General features: G+C 54.4%; 2 protein-coding genes across 2 annotated transcripts in view; one reads left to right on the top strand and one right to left on the bottom strand.

The window, feature by feature from the left end:
- Positions 1-16,855, top strand: part of RNF113A (ring finger protein 113A) — a 22,614-nt gene continuing 5,759 nt past the window's right edge. Inside the window, exons 1-2 of the mRNA XM_026864643.1 lie at positions 1-30; positions 3,944-3,950. The gene's annotated coding sequence lies outside the window, so the exon portion shown is untranslated. The remainder of the gene's footprint in view (positions 31-3,943; positions 3,951-16,855) is intronic.
- LIMD2 (LIM domain containing 2) lies at positions 3,708-16,855 on the bottom strand. The gene is made up of 5 exons (XM_026864644.1): positions 16,800-16,855; positions 8,055-8,191; positions 5,379-5,423; positions 4,994-5,133; positions 3,708-4,467 (listed from the first exon to the last, which is right to left on the bottom strand). Exons 2-5 carry the CDS (start codon positions 8,094-8,096, stop codon positions 4,308-4,310), a joined length of 387 nt encoding a protein of 128 aa, XP_026720445.1. The 5' UTR covers positions 8,097-8,191; positions 16,800-16,855; the 3' UTR covers positions 3,708-4,307.

Genomic DNA, 16,855 nt, shown 5'->3' with positions numbered 1-16,855 from the left:
GCAGCAGAAAGAAGCCGCAGCAGGGACCAGGTCATGACCTGAACGGAGCTTTAAGTAGCTCATGTCAACTGAATGCAAGCTCTGTGCAGCATCCTCGAGTAGGCTGCAGGCAGTATCTATGTCCCTAGCTCTTGTTTTGCTTGCCAGATGCTGCAGGCTCCTCTCTGAACCCAGCTGTCTGGACAGCTTCTGTCTCCGAGTCACACTGAACCATCGCAGTCCCCGGCTGGCGTGGGCTGCCCCGGTGTGGTGCCGCTCTGCAGTGCGGCTCAGCCTCACCAGGGGGAGTGCAGAATGCATCCCCCCACCACTCAGAGTTGATGCCTGGCTTCTGGCCTCTCAGAAATTCCAAATAGAAAGCTATATATGCTGAGAACCTGTGGTCTTTCTTCTTTTCATGGGTATTGACATGGTTAAATCTTACCCCAGCTGTGGGGTCTGAACATCCTGAATCCTGTTAACACCATACATACAGATTGCTAGCTTAGACTACCGGTCAAGGGAGGCTGCTGGCAGCTGGAACGAGAAGAGACAGCCCTTGTGTTTAAAGATGGAGATTTGAAGAGGGGGTGTTGCAGTAAGAAGTCACTGTGTCTGCTCAGAAACGGAATTTTTGCGTATGTTGCCCAAAAGGTATGCTAAGGGTGTGGGTGATTCCTAAAGGAGGGTTCCAGTCCCAGTGGAGTGAGACTAGCTCTCATCATAAATCAGCTGGATTTTAGCTAAATGTTGGGGACAGAGACAGTGTTTGGGGCTTTGATTTTATTTTTTTTTAATCTGTTTTACAGACACCCCACAGTTGGAGACATTTTAAGCTGGGGTTTCTATAGTGCTGCTGCTTCTGGTACCCCCTGGGCAAGCGTGCCCTGTCACTCGTGCAGTGCACCACCTTTGAAATATATCAGGCAGATGAGATAAGCTCAAAGCGTTTATAACATCTTCCTCTGTGTGTTACCACTAGGGTTTCCCTGCCTGCAGAGTCTGGCATGTTAATCAGGGAAGCAGGATTTTGCTGTTGGCTGCTTTGTGTGCAGCAGCCATTCGGTGAATCGCAGCCGTATCGAACGTCTCTCTCCTCCTCTGTGAATCTGATGCTCATCAGATTTCACTTCTCTCCCCTGGAACTGTGGTGCCTGGGTCAGGTTGCTGCAGCCTGTTTCAGGAATATATACCCTGGTGGCTGGCTCCTGCTCTCAGTATCAGGACACAATCTCATAGCAGGCTGAAGATCTCACATTTCTTGTGCTTGCCCGTGCTCCCTCCGATTCTGCTCCATCAGCGAGAGTTTGCTGTGCCCGTATGAGAAGGGGTAGGCAGAGAATGATGAGTGCTACTGTCTTTAGATGAAACCCCAAATTTTCAATTTTTGGGAGGGAGCAAAGAAATGGATCATCATTTTTCTTCGTTCTTAATGTTCTCTTTTTAACTGAAAGCCCAACACTTAAAAGCTGGGCAGTTTTTTCTGCCTCCCCTACCCCCAAATCATCTGGTATAGTTAAAAATGCTTTATATCGGATTGCCCCACTGTGCAGGAAAGAGCAGCAGCCTGCCGAGGTGAGGGAACTGGGAAGTGAGGCCAGCAAGAAACAGGAAGAGAAACCGAGGAGTCTGCTTTCGTTTTCTAAGCTGACCTGAGGAAGGAAGGGGCTGCAACCCGAACAGCATCACAAGACCCTCGCCGCAGAGCAGCGAGCGCTTGGTTTCTGGTTTATGACTGCTGCAGGGCGGCTCAGGAAGCTGCTTTTGTCACGGTGCAAACCTGCAGCCTGCATGTTGGTGTGAGGAGGAGTCGGCAGCACCTGCGTGATGGGGCTGGTTAAAGCACTTGGTCAGACAAACTCTCTCGGAGCCTCACCAGGGTCCCTGTAAGCAGTCCCCACCCAGTAGTGCTGACAGACCTGCCCTTTAGAAAGCCCCTCACTAAAAAGGAGAAATAACCTGTCCAACAGGAGGGACATCAGGCTCCTGAGGTCATCCGGCATGTATCTTCCCTGAGATGAGGTGTGAGGGCAGCCAGCTTTGCCCACAAAGGAGAGTGGTGGAGATGCTGCCTGGCTGCTGGTGCACACCCTGAGTCCCCGGAGGACTTTTACTGAGGGAGGACAGTGCCTGGCTTAAGAGCTCATCTCTGTACAGACCATCTCTTCTTCCTGCAACTCCTATGGACTACCCATACCCATCTTTTTCCCCTCTTCAATCCTTAGCTCCTGTTTTCACGGCTGTGTCTGGATTCTCCCAGACGGGACGTGCTCAGTGGGAGCTGATGTTATCAGTCAGTGATGGAATTAGGGGCTCATGCTGTTGATATCAAAGGCTGTTGCTCAGCTGTGTGGGCTCTGAAAAGCCTAATTCCTGTAGCGTTTGAAAGATGTGGCGTTCCAGAATGCTTACACTTTCAAACTAGTCTTGCAAATTGTGTGTGAAGGAAGGAGGTAAATAATAATAAAAAACAGATTGACCTGATTTCCCTGCATTAGGCTCACCAGCCTCGCAGGTCTTGTTGGACTCATTCATTTGTATGGACTGTGCTGTCCAAATGTCACAGCTTGGCAGATGGGGTTGATCCAAACCAGAGCCTGTGCTGCAGCAGCCAGCCCAGCTCTGCTGCCCGTCCTGCCCACCACGCTGGCTGCAGGGGGAATTGAGCCAGTGCCTGCTCGCGGAGGCAGGGCACAAGGTTTATTGATAGGGAGGGGAAAGCGAGTAAGCCACAAAATGTATGCGGAGCAACAGGGTAGATCTAATTCACAGGATGGTGATTTCCCTTTGAGGGTGGTCTGGGCTCCGTGTGGGAGCTGGTGTGTGGTTACAGCTGGGTGTGTAGCTCACAGGGCCGTTCAGAAGAGAAGTCAGAGAGTGATCTGGGGGGGGGTTGATCGATAGACGGCTGAACAGGAGCCAGCAGTGTGCCCAGGGGGCCGAGGAGGGCAACGGCATCCTGGCTTGTGTCAGCACTGGCGTGGCCACAGGGACAGGGAAGGGATCTGAGCCCTGGGCTCGGCACTGGGGAGGCCGCCTCTCGCTGAGTGGGTTCAGTTTTGGGCCCCTCACCCCAAAAAGGCCATTGAATGACTCGAGCGTGGCCAGAGAAGGGCAACGGAGCTGGGGCAGGGTCTGGAGCACAGGTCTGCTGGGGAGCGGCTGGGGGAACTGGGGGGGTTCAGTCTGGAGCAGAGGAGGCTGAGGGGAGACCTCCTGGCCCTCGGCAACTCCCTGCCAGGAGGGGGCAGAGAGGGGGGATGAGTCTCTGGAGCCAAGGCCCCAGCGCCAGGCCCCGAGGGAATGGCCTCAAGCTGCCCAGGGCAGGGTCAGGCGGGCTCTGAGGAAGGATTTCTGTGCAGAAGGGGCTGTTGGGCGTTGGAATGGGCTGCCCAGGGCAGGGGGGAGTCCCCGGGATCCCTGGGGGGGTTGAAGAGTCGGGCTGAGCCAGCGCTGAGGGATCTGGGGGAGTTGGGAAGGGTCAGGGTGAGGGTCATGGTTGGGCTGGAGGAGCTTCAAGGGCTTTTCCAACCCAGAGGATTCTGGGATTCTGTAATGCTGACATGCAATTTGAAATCCTGGGTTCAGTCCCCAAAGGGCCAGTCTGCCTCAGCTGATCCTGCATGAGCAGAGACTCTTTCCGCAGTAACTGGGCAGTAACTGGCAGACCTGACCACTGCTCCCACCTCCCCAGGCCCCTGGGAACACAGGACAAGACAGCGAAGGCTCGGAAACCTTGTATTACAAAAATAAAAGGGCGCATGGCGCAGTGTCACGCATGAAGCTGCCGTGCCAGGCTCCAGCGCAGAACGTACCAATCAAAGGCAAATATAAAAAAGAGAGACACTGTTAAACAGTCGCAGGGCAACATCCTTAAGGCTGAACAATCCCAGCTGAACTGAGCTGATGTAAACCAAGGACCCTCCTTATTCAGAGCCCCAGCAAGGCAGGATTGGTGTGGCAGGAGCTGGGTGCTCTGCTGTGACTTACAGTCTAGGTTAAGCCCCCAAATCATCTCCTTTTCCATGGTGGCAGGCCTGAAACTTGTGAATGGGGCTGGGCTTCCCATGGGGTCAAGTGCTTCTGGTCTGATCTCATCAGGGAGAGGGGCTTGCAGAGTGCTTCAGGTCTGGGGGCTCTACCCCGGTTACCTCTGCCCTGTCCTTATGGCCTGTAGGATCCCTCTAAGCATCCTCCAAAGAGGGCTGGGCTGCCTCCCTCACTGCTCACAGGGTCCCTTTTGCTTTACATCAGCTCAGTTAGCCCCCGGCTCAGCACTGCTCCGTGCAGTCTCTGCTGGGCTCCAGGGAAAGGTGGGCTGGCCCCGCTCACGCCGACTTGGTCCCGCTCTCCACTTCCTTGTGCACCCACAGCTCCTTGTGCTGCTTGCGCCCAAAGCCCTCGTCGTAGTTGCCTTTACTCTTGAAGAGCTGCTGGAAGTGGGGCTTGCAGTAGAATTCCCCGTGGAGTGCCGCGTAGCTGCCCAGGCTGGGGAAGTAGGGCAGGGTTAGCTGGGCGTGGGGACTCAGCTGCAGGGTGGCAGGGAGCGTGTGAGGCTTGGGGACACCGGGGCAGGGGAGGAAGGAGGAGGGAACATGCAGGAGGAGACCCTTAGAAAGGGCCAACTCCTCCCTCCAGCCAGCTCAAGGGCTGCTGTGAGCAGCATTAAAGGTCTGTAAAGTAGGGGGGGGTCCCACAGGGCAGCTCAGCCTTGGCTCTGTGTCATCTAGGAGGAAACTCTGGCTCAGCTCCGTGTTACCTTGGGGCTGCTCTTGAGGGGAAAAAAAGCTCTTCTTCCATACCAGGTGGGATTTAGCTGAGACTTGGGACCAGGTGGACAGATCAGCCATTTTTTTTTTGCTGTGATGAGTGGGCTGGGGGTCTTTAGCTACCTGACAAGGAGAGGGGCTGCGATGGGTGGGGGTGTGTGCTGTTTGGAAGGGCCTCCCGCCCCCAGGCTATGCAGAGCCGCAGTGACACCCACCCGCCTCGATGTCGTCCCGGCCCCGCTCACCTGAGCTTGGTGTGGCAGTGCTTGCAGCAGAAGCAGGCGTTGTGGAAGACAAATTTATCTGCCACCAGCCGCTCCATGGGATAGACGGTTTTCTGGCAGGCAGTGCACATCTCCTTCACTTGTGCCTTCAGGCTGAAGGACTGGGCAAGGGGACACCAAAGGGAGAGAGATTGAGGAAGGGGTTTGGGGGGTCCTGTGCCTGGCTCCCACCACAGCCCTCTTCCCTAACATCCATCCATGCTGCCGTTTGCTGGAGCACGGGTTGGCATGAAACAGCCCCATCTCCCCTCGCCCTCCCTGTACCGTTCCACCGATGCTGGGCCTCAGGCTGTCAGTCCTTCCCCCCTCGCCATGAATCAGTAGGATGTGGTAAAATTGCGGGTACCTTGGAGCGCTGCACCGTGCTGCCTCCTGAGTTGTTCTTTGCCTCCTAAGAAGGGAAGAAGAAATCAAAATGAGAGCCTGGATTGACAAGCCTGGCGCTGAGTTGTGCTTAAGGAGGAGCAGCAGAGGGTCGGTGCAGGCAGCTGAGCTGCAGGACCTCGGGGCTCGCCAGCAGCCTCTGCCTGGCTGTCACGGGCACACGATGACCATTTGAACTCACTTGCCCAGAGGCCATGACCCCCATCAGGTCCTTGGGTGCGAGTGACTTCCTGCACTGTGGTGCTATTCCCAAAGAGAGGAGAAGGAAGAGAGGAAAATTAAAAAAAAAAAAGCCATTTACACATTGCAGAGAGGGAACTAGGCACCAGGAGGCTGTGGGACTTGGCTGGGGCCCTGGGGGCAGAGCAGCCAGCTCTCATCCAGCACTGCTCACTGAGGCCTCTCTCAGACATAGGAGAGTGTCATGGCTTTGCTTCTTCCATGGCTGAGGTCTAGCTGACCTCTTTTGTGGTGGCAGCACCCAAGCACCGATCCAGGAGATGTCACAGCATAGGCGCTGCAGAGCCCAGCCCCAGGGTGACAACCCTCCCTGGCTCCCAGCAGCCAGTGATGAGCAGCTCTCACCCTCTGCAGACATCAGTTACTGCCCTTGGCCACCCAGTGCAGGCACCACGCGTGTCTTGGACCCGAGAAGGTTGGCATTTCCTCCCAGGAATACCAACAGCAGAGCAGGGAAGCCCTGCTTCCACATCCCTGGGGTACAGTTTGGACCTGACGCAGGCAAAGAGCGGGAAAGGGCTTTGCAAAGCTGCTGAAGCACAAGCTCTTGGCAAAACTCTTGCTGTGACCTGCACTGACACCTACTAACAGCAGCTCTGCTTTGGTGTAGATGCTGCTCATGCTCCTTCTAGCCAACACTTTACCCCACAGGGCTGGAGAGTGATAATTAACCTTCTCTTGCTGGAGGTGCACAAGGCTCTAGCAACGCTGCCACTGTGGGTCTTTGCCTGCAGCTGGGAGGTGATAAGACTGCCAGTTCCTCTGGGGTATAACTGGGGTGCCCCTTGCTCTCACGGAGCGCGCTGTGCTGGTTCCCCTCAGCGGATGTTTTGTTCCTGAGTTCCTCCGCTCGCCCCGTTATCAGCCCGTCGCGCTGCTGCGCTGCACAGGAAACGCCTGCGCTGTAGATGAGACAGAAAAGCCTTCGAGTCCCTGCAGGCTTGGCGTGGAGGATGGGCGGGGGGCAGAGCTGAAGATATGCTCCGTGGTGTTCTGCGCCTTGGTGGGGGCAGATGTTACTCAGACCCTGAAACTGCAACAGGGCAGAGCGATCCAAACACTGAGGTGCCTGTAGCTCTGCCCCAGGGTGGCAGAGCAGTGTCTCAGTGCACGCTCTCCCCTCTGCAGCTGTAACAACTCCTCCCAGATCACCTCCCTCTCCTCCCCTTTGCTTGCCCCACTGAGCAGCCCTGCAGTCCTGCCCCCTCCCCAAGCTGGATGTTTGCACAGGCACCCACTGGGTACCAGTCAGCCACCTGCAAGGATTTTACTCTGCCTTTGCACTGATGAAAATGCCCCTTTCTTCTTTCAAACAGTCAGGATTAAAGGGGTGAATATACTTTTAGCACAGTGGACTGGCCAGGACTGTTTTACCCCAGACTGGCTCACCCTCTGTGCTGTTTGCTCCCAAGGCTGAGCAGTGTGACCCCAGAACATCACCCCACTGCCTCCTTGTCCTGCCTCTTGCTGCTGGTTTGGCTCTGCCTGGCCAGCCTGCCCTTTCTCTTTGCCCCCAGGCTGATCTTCCATCCCCGTTCCTCCTGCCTTGTCCTTCCCCATCGTTTCTCCTTTGTATTTTTGGAAACAGTTTGTCTAAGAGACGCACAGGAAACTCTCACTTCGCTGAGCTGCCTCTTCAGACGTTTCCCAGCTGCTCTCATTGACTGGGGTCAGGGACGTGATTTTTCTCTCACTCCCACAAGGCTGGAGGAGTAAGCCAAAGTCAATAGCGGGACATGGGCAGCGAGGACACTCAGGCTGTGTAAAACCAGTTGCATCCCTCGGCACTGGTAAAACAACCGCAGGTGCTCTCCTGGGGTTAGGATTTAATAGATGGTTTCCAGGCTCAGCTGACCAGAGCTAAGGAAAACGCTGCCTCTTTGGAGCTGGAATACATCCGTTCCCAAGGCTACAGGCAATCCACCGTTGCTCGTCACTTCTCGGCAGCCTTCTGGCTCCGATCAGGCACACTATCTATTTCATATCTGATATATCCTCCCTCGGGGAAGGGCCATATCCTGTCCCAGCAGGAGATGTTCTTGAGCCTTTATGTTTTTCCATCTCCAATCAGTCCAGTCCTAAGCAGCTTGCATGCTCTCAATTGTGATCACAGAAAGCCATGGAAACACAAACAAATAGACGCAACTCAAGACAAGAGCAGGGTGAGCAGCTCTGTATGGACCAGAGCCTGGACGCTGGCGTTGCAATGTACTCAGCAAACAGCACCTTCTGCTGGAACATTCCTATCCCCAGTTATGTTGTTTGAGTAGCAGTGACTGTGCCTTTGATCACCCTAAAATGTCAGGTCCGGAATACAGCTTCTGTACACAACCCTCCATCCCTGAGAAACAAAACACGATTTGAAATTCCCATACAAACCGCAAGGGATGCTACGTACATGAGTTGGGGGTGGGCTGGCAGGTCCTGCAGCCTGGAACATGGTTCCTTCCCCTCCTCTGTCTGTTTAATCCTGAGCTTGAAGTCTGTGGGACGATGTTCCCTGGGGAGGCGTATAAGACAAACCTCTTGCAACACCTGGAAAGGAAATGTCAACAGGAGTGTGGCTGGTTTCATCACCCCAAACACCACAGCTGCACAGCTCTGCAGGAGCTGGTGCATGACAGCAGCATGCCCACAGCTTCCTCCGTGGGGTCAGTGCAGACTCTCTGGTCTAGGGATTTCTTGAGTCATCTAAGAGATCCCTCACACCAGACTGGACTGGCAGACAGGAGATGCAGGTCTGGAATGCTGCTCAGTTTTAGGAAGCTGGCAGTTGATCTGGGGCGCTGAGCTAGAGCTCAGTAGCTCAACTCCTAGTCACATACAAAGATATTGAGCTAGGATGGGAGAGGGCTGCTGGAAACACAAGCAGAAGGTGATGTGATGTGGTAGCTTCTGCTCCAAACCCACACATGGAAGGCAATTGCCAGGCAGTGGCCAAGCCATTAGCAGCAAGGCTACACTCCCAGCCAGAGCTACTGTCCTGCCGAGGCAGTGAAACCAGTGCCCGGTGTTTCCCTGCTGTAGCCACTGAAGGACCAGTATTGCTAGAACAAGGACTGTGATTTTGGTCTAATTTTAGCCCAGAAAAGCCTTGCTGAACAGAGTGGATTGCAGCTCAGCAAAGCAAGTGACAGGGATTTTGTCTTCTCTAGGGAGCCCATGTTGCCTTTAGGCTGAGACCAGTAAGCTGTGGCCTCTGTGTGATGTGCTGAGTGCCCAGGAGGATGAGTTTGACAGGTCTTGGACCACTTTTAATGCAGCACAGAAAAAAACCACCAGCATTGCAAATCACCCCTTTTGGTATAAATTAGTTGAAAAGGCACTGACAGATCCTCAGGGGTTTTTCCCCATCGTGCCTTACCTTCAAAACACCCATAAAAGGTCAGGCTTGGTGAGTTCTGTTTTGCATAGGCAAGACAGAGATGTGGGGTTGAGCAAATGATGCCGAGGGAGGAGCAGAGCAAGGAATCGGATGGTGAAGGAGGAGCTGTGCAGCTCTGCAGTGATGGGGATGTGCTGGGGGCTGGCAAACCAGCACCCCCACTCCTGTCTGGGGCTGCTTTCCTCTCCTACTGATACCTCTCATCCTCATATTGTCACCCCAAAAACTTTCCTGCTGCCCAAGGACTAGGGTAGACCCTGGGAAAGCCCCCGGGTAGCAGACATGCCAAAGTGGGGGGTTTGGGTCAGGGGATATTTCTGCCATGCCAATCTCACAGTAACATTTGCAAACATGCCCTGGGTTTTGGGCGCTCTTTGTCTCCCTAAAAAGTCCCAACACCCAGCAGATGACACCAGGCTTGTGTTGCACCCAGCAAAGCACCCAAAATTAGTGGCTGCTTTCAGAGTTGAGAGACCTTTGCTCCAGGTCCTGAGGAGTGGTGGGTGAGCTGGGCTCCCCCTTCACAGCCCTGGGGGGCTGGACAGCCCTCGTTGTAAACATTTCACAGCCTTGTCTCAGAATACGACTCCTATTTTACCTTAAATCATTTCCCCTCCTTTGCGGTTTGCTTGTTATTTCCTGCTCGCAGCGCGGGGATGGCAGCACGCGGGTGGCGTGTGCTGGGGGTCAGGGCAGAGCTGGCCGAGGAGCAGCCCCAGCAGCAGGGGCACCTGGCCCAAGCCCACAGCCCCTCTCTGCCCCCCCCGTTCCCTGGGACAGGACCTTTCCTCTCATGTCTCCAGGGTCTGTACGGTGCCTACAGCCCAGCGCAGACCCTGAGGGGAGCCTGAGGAACACAGAAAACTTGGTGTCCCTACCCCACACACGCCTCTAATGTGGATGCACAACCCCCTCTCTTTTCACCTGCCTTTCACCTTCTCCCCTGCCTTTGCCACAAACATTTCTCCACACCCAGCTTCCCTTCCTCTTCCCTCACAGCTCATCTTCCTTCCCTACCCCAGCCACATTCTTTCCCTCAGTTTTCCCAGTCTCTCCATCATCCCCCTCTTGCCCTTCCCCATAAGCTCCCTGGCTCCTTCCACCTACTATTTGTTTCTTTGCTTCTCTTGTCCCCAAACCTTGTTCCCTTCAATGCCACCCCACTTACCCTACCCCATGGTTTGATGTTCTCCATCCAGCCCCATCCTCCAGGTCTCCTTCCTCTTAACATCCCTCTGCCCCTCCATGTACATACCCCACTCGCAGCCTGGTGCCCACACTTGCCCAGACTTCATTTCAAATGAGAGGTCCCCTTGGTGTAGCTGCCCAACAGACATGTGAGTAGAAGTTGCTAAATGTCCTTCCTGCCAAAGGACAGGGTAGAAATCTCAAAGGGGAAGGGTGTGCTGAAGCGATAAGGGAAACAGATGAAGTTAGAAACTGCAGGAGGGTTTCTAGGAGCCTCTCAGCTGCTGTCGTGGCTCTTCTAAGGAGGCATTAGTCTGCACAGGTTGGGATTTGAGCCCAAGGCAGTCAACACAAGCCTCCATGAGCAGAGGAACCCCAGTGGCACAGGCTTTGCTTAAGGACATGCTGCCACATCGATGTTACCAAGCCTTCACAACTGCTGGGGCAACCCTCCAGCACACAAGGGGTGCTTGCTGGTTTTCTGAGGAGCGCAGAGGGCATCTGTGCCAAAGCAAGGAAGCCAGGTCCAAAACTCTGTTCCCTAAGGCTCTTAGCCCTCTGTGCGGCCCTGGAAGAGCAGGACTGAGGACAGTCCTCTCCTGGTCATGCAGCCAGCCTTTTCAGGTGTTTGACTCAGGACAAGGTGAGAACCTCTTTGCCTTACAGCCTCTGTTCTTCCTGCCCCTCCTGGGAGCAACTGATGGCTGATGTGGTCAAAAACGCCCTTTCTCCAAGGGATCTGTGCTTGTGCCGTCTACCCAGGGAGACTGAACAGCTTCTGATGCCAGCACTGGTGGCCATAGCATGGCAGGCACAGAGCGAGGTGGATCTCGATGTGCTCCAGAGACATGGCACCACAGCCAGCAGCATGCACTCAGTGCCTGAGCTGAGCTCTGCCTGCCCAGATCATCACCGGCAGCTGCTGCTTCTGCTCCGGGGACTTTTTTTGGTGATCTCAAGAGGTCGGTGTTCAACTCAGGACCGTGGGGTTGGAGCTGGGCTGGCATCTGCAGGGGACGTGGTGCCTGCTGCTGTGTGAGAGCAGCTAGAGAGGTGCTACGGCTTTTAGGGGTGCAGTTTGGGGTGAGGAAGGCAGCATCCATCCCAGAACTTGGCAGCAGAGCTTTTGCCTAGCAGCCTCCCCAGCCCATCTCACCTTCCTGCCTGACCCTGCAGGCAGATGTAGGGAGAGGGAAGCATCTGGGGTGGCCCCTCAAAGAAACTCCCCATGAAGCATTGTGTTTGCCCAGCCAGGATAGGTGCAGGGAGCCTTTTCCCCCTTCCCCTCCCCGGTGGGGCCGGCCGGGCTGCCCTCGGTGCTGAGCCAGCCTGCTCCCAGCGGGCCCCAGCCCGGCGCTGCCTAATGGCCTCTCCGAAAGCCGATGGGCTTCCGGCACAGGAAAGCAGCGTGACTGCGGAGGGTGAGAGGCCCCTTTCTGCCATATGGTTCCCATTAGCAGCCCTGTGAAGTGTATGTTTACTGCTGGGATCACTGCACCATTGCGAGAGGCTTTCCCAAAGGCAAAGCGCAGCGTGGGGGATCCAGGCCCCTTCCTCCTCCATCCTGAGAGGACACGGAGTGTCCCCAGCAGCACGGCGAGGCACAGGCAGGGGCTGTCTAGGCTCTCCCCCAGGAAACTGTGGGCTAAGCAGATTGCTGTGGGGACTGATGTCCCCGAGATCATGTGCAGGATTAGTGCAGCCTACACACCCGGGATGGCCGCTGACCCTCCGGCTCCACGGCCAGCTCAGTCCATGGTCTGTCTCAGCAGGGCTGTGTGGGGAGGAGGTGAAGAGGAGCTGGAAGAGCCTCTCTGGGGATCACCCAGCTCGCTGCCCAGCTGGCCCCTGTTTCCGCAGCCTTGGGGCCTCACAGCCAGTCCACACCATGAAACAAAGTGTGGTGCAGAGTCAGCGTCCAAGGGGCCAGCACCAGAACCGGGCTCAGCACCGCCAGGGAAGGGGGCACAGAGTCCCCAGTGCTGCTTCAGCTTCTCAAGTGTAGAAAGAGACAGCAAGATGCAGTTCGTGGGGGGTGACGGAAGCTCTAGCCATGGAAGACTTTAACTCAGCTTCAGATCTTGGCTCCTTGTGTGGCTTTGAGCCAACCACTTGACCTCACCAGTATTTGGGACCCAGGGCAGGTCCCTGCTGGCTTGACACAGGTTGGACTCCAGGGAGGAGCAGCCAGACCAATTCTGCAGACACCACTACTCTGTTCATCAGGTTTCTGGAGAGCAGCCCCACCACAGGGACCTGTCCCTGCCTGCACCCCACTGCACAGAGCTACCTTCCACCAGCCTGCCCCACTAATCCGTTTTCCATCCACGTTCTGAGCCCGGGCTGCCTCTTGAAAGGCTGCCAGTGGGCAGGAAATCTGCAGCCGAAATGTTGAGGGATGCTGACAAGGAATAGTTGTGGGGAGGAACAGGGCTGCCTTTGTCAGGGCAACAATGGAGGACCCGCACAAGCGAGGAGGGAGCCCGAGGGAAGCCCCTGCCCACCCGCTCTGCTCTCCCACCTTCGTCCCTGCCTCAGCTTGCCTCCCCTGAGGAGGAGGTGCACGGCCCGGGAAGGATCAGGGCCAAGGGGGACTGGGCTGGTCCCCAGCCCCTGCCTCTCAGCAAGGGGGCAGGAGGATGCTGATGGGATTCATCCGTATTCCAGAAGCAGAAACTGAAGCACAGAGCAGCCCTTTCCTGGGACTGTGGCTATGTTTAATGGCATCCATTAAAAATCATGGTCTGAAGGGAGTCTCTGCTCCCTGGGATCTCCTGTCTTGCTAGGAGCTCAGATGGAGCAGACAACTAGAGCAGAAAGCCTGCTGGGAGGACCCTTTTTTCCAGGCAGAGACAAATCCTTCTCAGCAGTGCTGGATGACAGAGCAAGCAGCAGTAGCCAAAAATTACAGGTTGGGAGATTCAGGTTGGGCGTTAGGCAAAGCTGCTTCACTGGGAGAAAAACTTGGAAGCTCTGCATCACTGTACTAATTAAGTGCAATATAAACCTGGTGCAAACAAGCACGATAGGCAAATGGCAGTTCATGCTCCTTCCCTCCCCTTTTCAGTTTTTCCATAGTCACTTACATAAACCTGGAAACCTCACCTTCTGTTTTCCTGCATAAACATATATCCATCTACTGTTATACTGGCATTACGTTCCTAGTTCTTCTCCCACCATAATATTTGCCTATCGGAGGGATTCATAAGGAGCAATCACATTGCTTATCAGTCTTTTTTAGCAGGAGAAGCCAATTTCTTTTCATCTGTTCTCACAAGGCAGGTTCTCTGTTCCTACGGCCACCTTGGTGGCCTGTTGCAAGTACGTGAGCTGGCCTGGATGCATCACACCAAAGGAGATGTCAGACCTTTGTGTTCTGGCACGAATAATTCTCTGGCACTGCTGAAAATATTTGGCCTGATGTGCTCTTCCTCTGCCAAAAATCCAAGATGCTCTTTCTTCTTCAGTGCCCTCCACTTGCGGAGGTCCCTCCAGGCTACAGCAGCTTCATGATGCACCTCCCCAGGTGCCTGCTCTGGCACAACTCTACTTTAGCCACCAGTCTCATGTTCCTGTTTGCTGATCTGTTTTTTTCCCCCCATGGGCAGATCTCCTGACTTCTAAAGAGACGTTAGTTAACAAGTTCAGTCCCTAGATCTCTCCTTGTGGAAGGATCCAAGTGTCCTCCTTCCATTTTGCTGTCTCTTCCCTATCCTCTTTCCTGTCTCCACCTAAAATAATCATTTCTTTGGGGCACTGGAACAAGTGTGTTCCTTAAATCCAGATTCCTGAGGTCCTGTTGTTTCAAAAGTCAGTTATCATATCGAAGGAAAACACTGAGCCAACTTGACATGATCTGTGTTTAAACCACACTGCATTATTCTGCTTCCCAACACCATGTCTTTGATTACTCTTCCAAAACTATTCTAGAAACTCACCTTTTATTGTACTCCCATTAATGGACCTGTAATTTCCTGTAATTTCCTCCTTCCCCAAACATAACCTGTAAATGTTATGTTGGCTAATCTCCTCTCGTGGAATATCACCTGTGAAACACCAGACTTTGGACTGGCGTTTCCTGTGTGGATTAGCCCATCTCTTGAGCAGTGAGGGCCCCTCCTGAGAGCTTCTGCTGTTTCACCATCTGCAGACACAGCCAGAGCAGGAGGGATTTCTGTTCCAAATCACCCCAAAACACAGCACAACCACTTCCCATGGTCTCTGCAAGAGCTGCTGTGTCCTCCTGCGTTTGCTGTCCAAACACAGATTGTATCGAAAAACCAAAAAAATAACCCCACAAAGCAAAAAACCCACCAAAATCATATTAATAGGTTAAATTTCTGAAAAGATCATTCTTTTTGAGCTGTGCTGTTTATTTTCAGCCTTCAGTTCCACCCTCCCTTTTAGGATCCAAGATGCCAGACAGCCCGGTATAGGATCTGGGGCTCTCCAAGGGCACAGGATTTTGGTGGAGCAATGAGTGTGCTGGGAGAAGCAAGCCCTGGAGAAGCACTTGCGGAGGTTCCTTGTGTCTGAAAACCCTTGAGCTGGCCATATGGAGAGGGTTACCGGCACACCAGAGGAGTGAGAAATATGTCTAAAGTGTGCTTAATATTGATTGCAATAATCCCTTCACCCAGATTTAATGTTTTCCATCCCAGAGCTTTTGCTAACAGCTAGGTAAGCTCTGCAACACCCCCCAGATGGCAGATAAAAACGACTTAACCAGAAAGTGAAAGACAGACACCTCTGGGGGAACATGGCAGATGCCAGACAATGGACAACAACCCTGCAAAAGCTGAGGATGGATGAAAAGAAAAAGAAAACCTGCATCGTTATGTAGGACTGGAGGGGGTAGTTGTAGGCTCACAGGACTGACTCGCTGAAGGAAACCAGAAGAGGAACTCCCTTCCCTAATGAGAAGTCTCGTGGGATTTTTGTTGACCAAAAAAGGTCAGAAACCTAGTTTTGAGCTGTATGAAAAAGAAGATGCATCCAGTCACTTTGAAATGCCCAAGAGGCTGGTTCTGACAGACCCTCATCTCTTAACTGGGAATTTGCTTTGTGCAGGGCTCCCATTTAAGAAAGACGTTAATGCTGGAGCCATTTCGGGCTAGGCTTGATCAGTTGCCCTGCAATTATTTTGTAATCTATGATAATAATGCTGCAGATGTGCTACTCCTGGCCTTAAATACACAACAGCTCAGCTGGGGCACCAGATGTCTTCTCTGCAAGAGCCCTCGCATGATGTCTTCGGTGGACAAAGCCCAGTTCCCAAGACATGATCCAGGCAGCTGAACTGAATGCCCACCCCATGAACAAAAATCAGCAAAAAATGGATCAAAAATATGACCTACAAGGTAGCTTAGCTGGTCTCAAGTGATTCAAGGGGATTAGACAGATCAGACTAGCTCAAAACATAGTAGTTACACCACCAGACGAGGACTTAGGAGACCTGGGCTTGATTCCCAGCTCTGCTGCTAATTTTGGGGTGACAGCAGGCAAATAATTTCATTTTTTCTGTTCCTTTCCCACCCCCCCACGCCACCCCCGATGAAAAGAGAGCTGCTCTCCTTTGTGAAGTCCTGGGAGATCCCTGGCTGTTAAGGGTTATGTCAGAGCTCAGGGTATTTGTGTTGTTATTAAATCTCACAGTCGTGCAACAGCCTCCCCCGGGAAGTGATGAAAGACCTGTCGCTGCAAAGGTTTAAAGCCAGGCTGGATGAGGCGGTAGGAGCCACACCGATGTGAATTAGCAGGCATTAACGAAGGGGGATAAGGGAGTTGGGATCTAACAGGTTTTCTTCCATCTCTGCTCTCTCTGATCAGCTTAATAAAATGGATCTGTCCAGCCCCACTCCGGCATGTATTGCAGCACACAACAAAGAGGGAATTATAGCCCAAACGGGGAGGATGAGCCCCGAAATGCTGCACCCCAAGGTACCCGCTGGAGCGGATCCAGCAAGCACAGGCCTCTGCTTGCTCTTGTCCCCATGCTACTCTGGGTGCAGCCCCTTGCCCCCCCGCGCATGCAAGGCAGGGGGTGCTCACCCCCCCTTCAGCAGCATCGCTCCCCAGCAGGCTCCTGGAGCTCAGACAGCGTCTCCTTGCCCCCGCCTGACCCCGGCGAGGCCACCCAGGGCCAAGAACAGAACCCCTTGTGTTTTCCCCCCACCCTGAATCTGCTTCCCGCGACCACCTCGGCCGAGCCTCCTCCCAAAGCTAAAAAGTTCCCAGCACATCTGGGTGGGACCTCCTCTCGGGGGGCTGTGCCGGGGGATGAACCCCCCATCTGCTGGGTGGCTCCTGGCCAGTGGTGCTGCTTCCTGGGGCTCTCCCTGTCTTTGCATTCCCCCCTCCTCTCCATCCCTTTCTCCCCGGGCTCCTGCCTCTCCCTCCCCACCACTCGGTCTTGCTTCCTCCCCCAACTCTCCCACCACAGAGCAGAGCCGCAGAGGGTGGCAATCCCCGAGGGGGATGAACCCCCTCGCTCCCCACATCTCGGGGACCACCGTTGCCTCCCGCCCAGCCGCCCCTCAGCCCCGTTGTTCTCCCCGAGCGAGGGCTCACCATACGCCTGGGCTCCGCACGGCGATGCCGAGCAGGAGGAGGGCTTCGCCCCGCCG

The sequence above is a fragment of the Athene cunicularia genome (genome assembly GCF_003259725.1).
Source record: "Athene cunicularia isolate RWA chromosome 27 unlocalized genomic scaffold, athCun1 chr27_part1, whole genome shotgun sequence".
NCBI classification, from domain to species: domain Eukaryota; kingdom Metazoa; phylum Chordata; class Aves; order Strigiformes; family Strigidae; genus Athene; species Athene cunicularia.
This window is presented reverse-complemented; position numbering and strand designations above follow the sequence as displayed.

What these genes read in the sequence shown, in the direction of transcription:
- LIMD2 (XM_026864644.1), bottom strand. Translation starts at nt 8,096, where the DNA reads ATGTTCCAGGCTGCAGGACCTGCCAGCCCACCCCCAACTCAT. An exon ending in GCACGGTGCAGCGCTCCAAG is followed by an intron (nt 5,134 to 5,378) that starts GTACCCGCAATT and finishes CCCCTTGCCCAG; the next exon opens with TCCTTCAGCCTGAAGGCACA. An exon ending in CACTGCCACACCAAGCTCAG is followed by an intron (nt 4,468 to 4,993) that starts GTGAGCGGGGCC and finishes CTACTTCCCCAG; the next exon opens with CCTGGGCAGCTACGCGGCAC.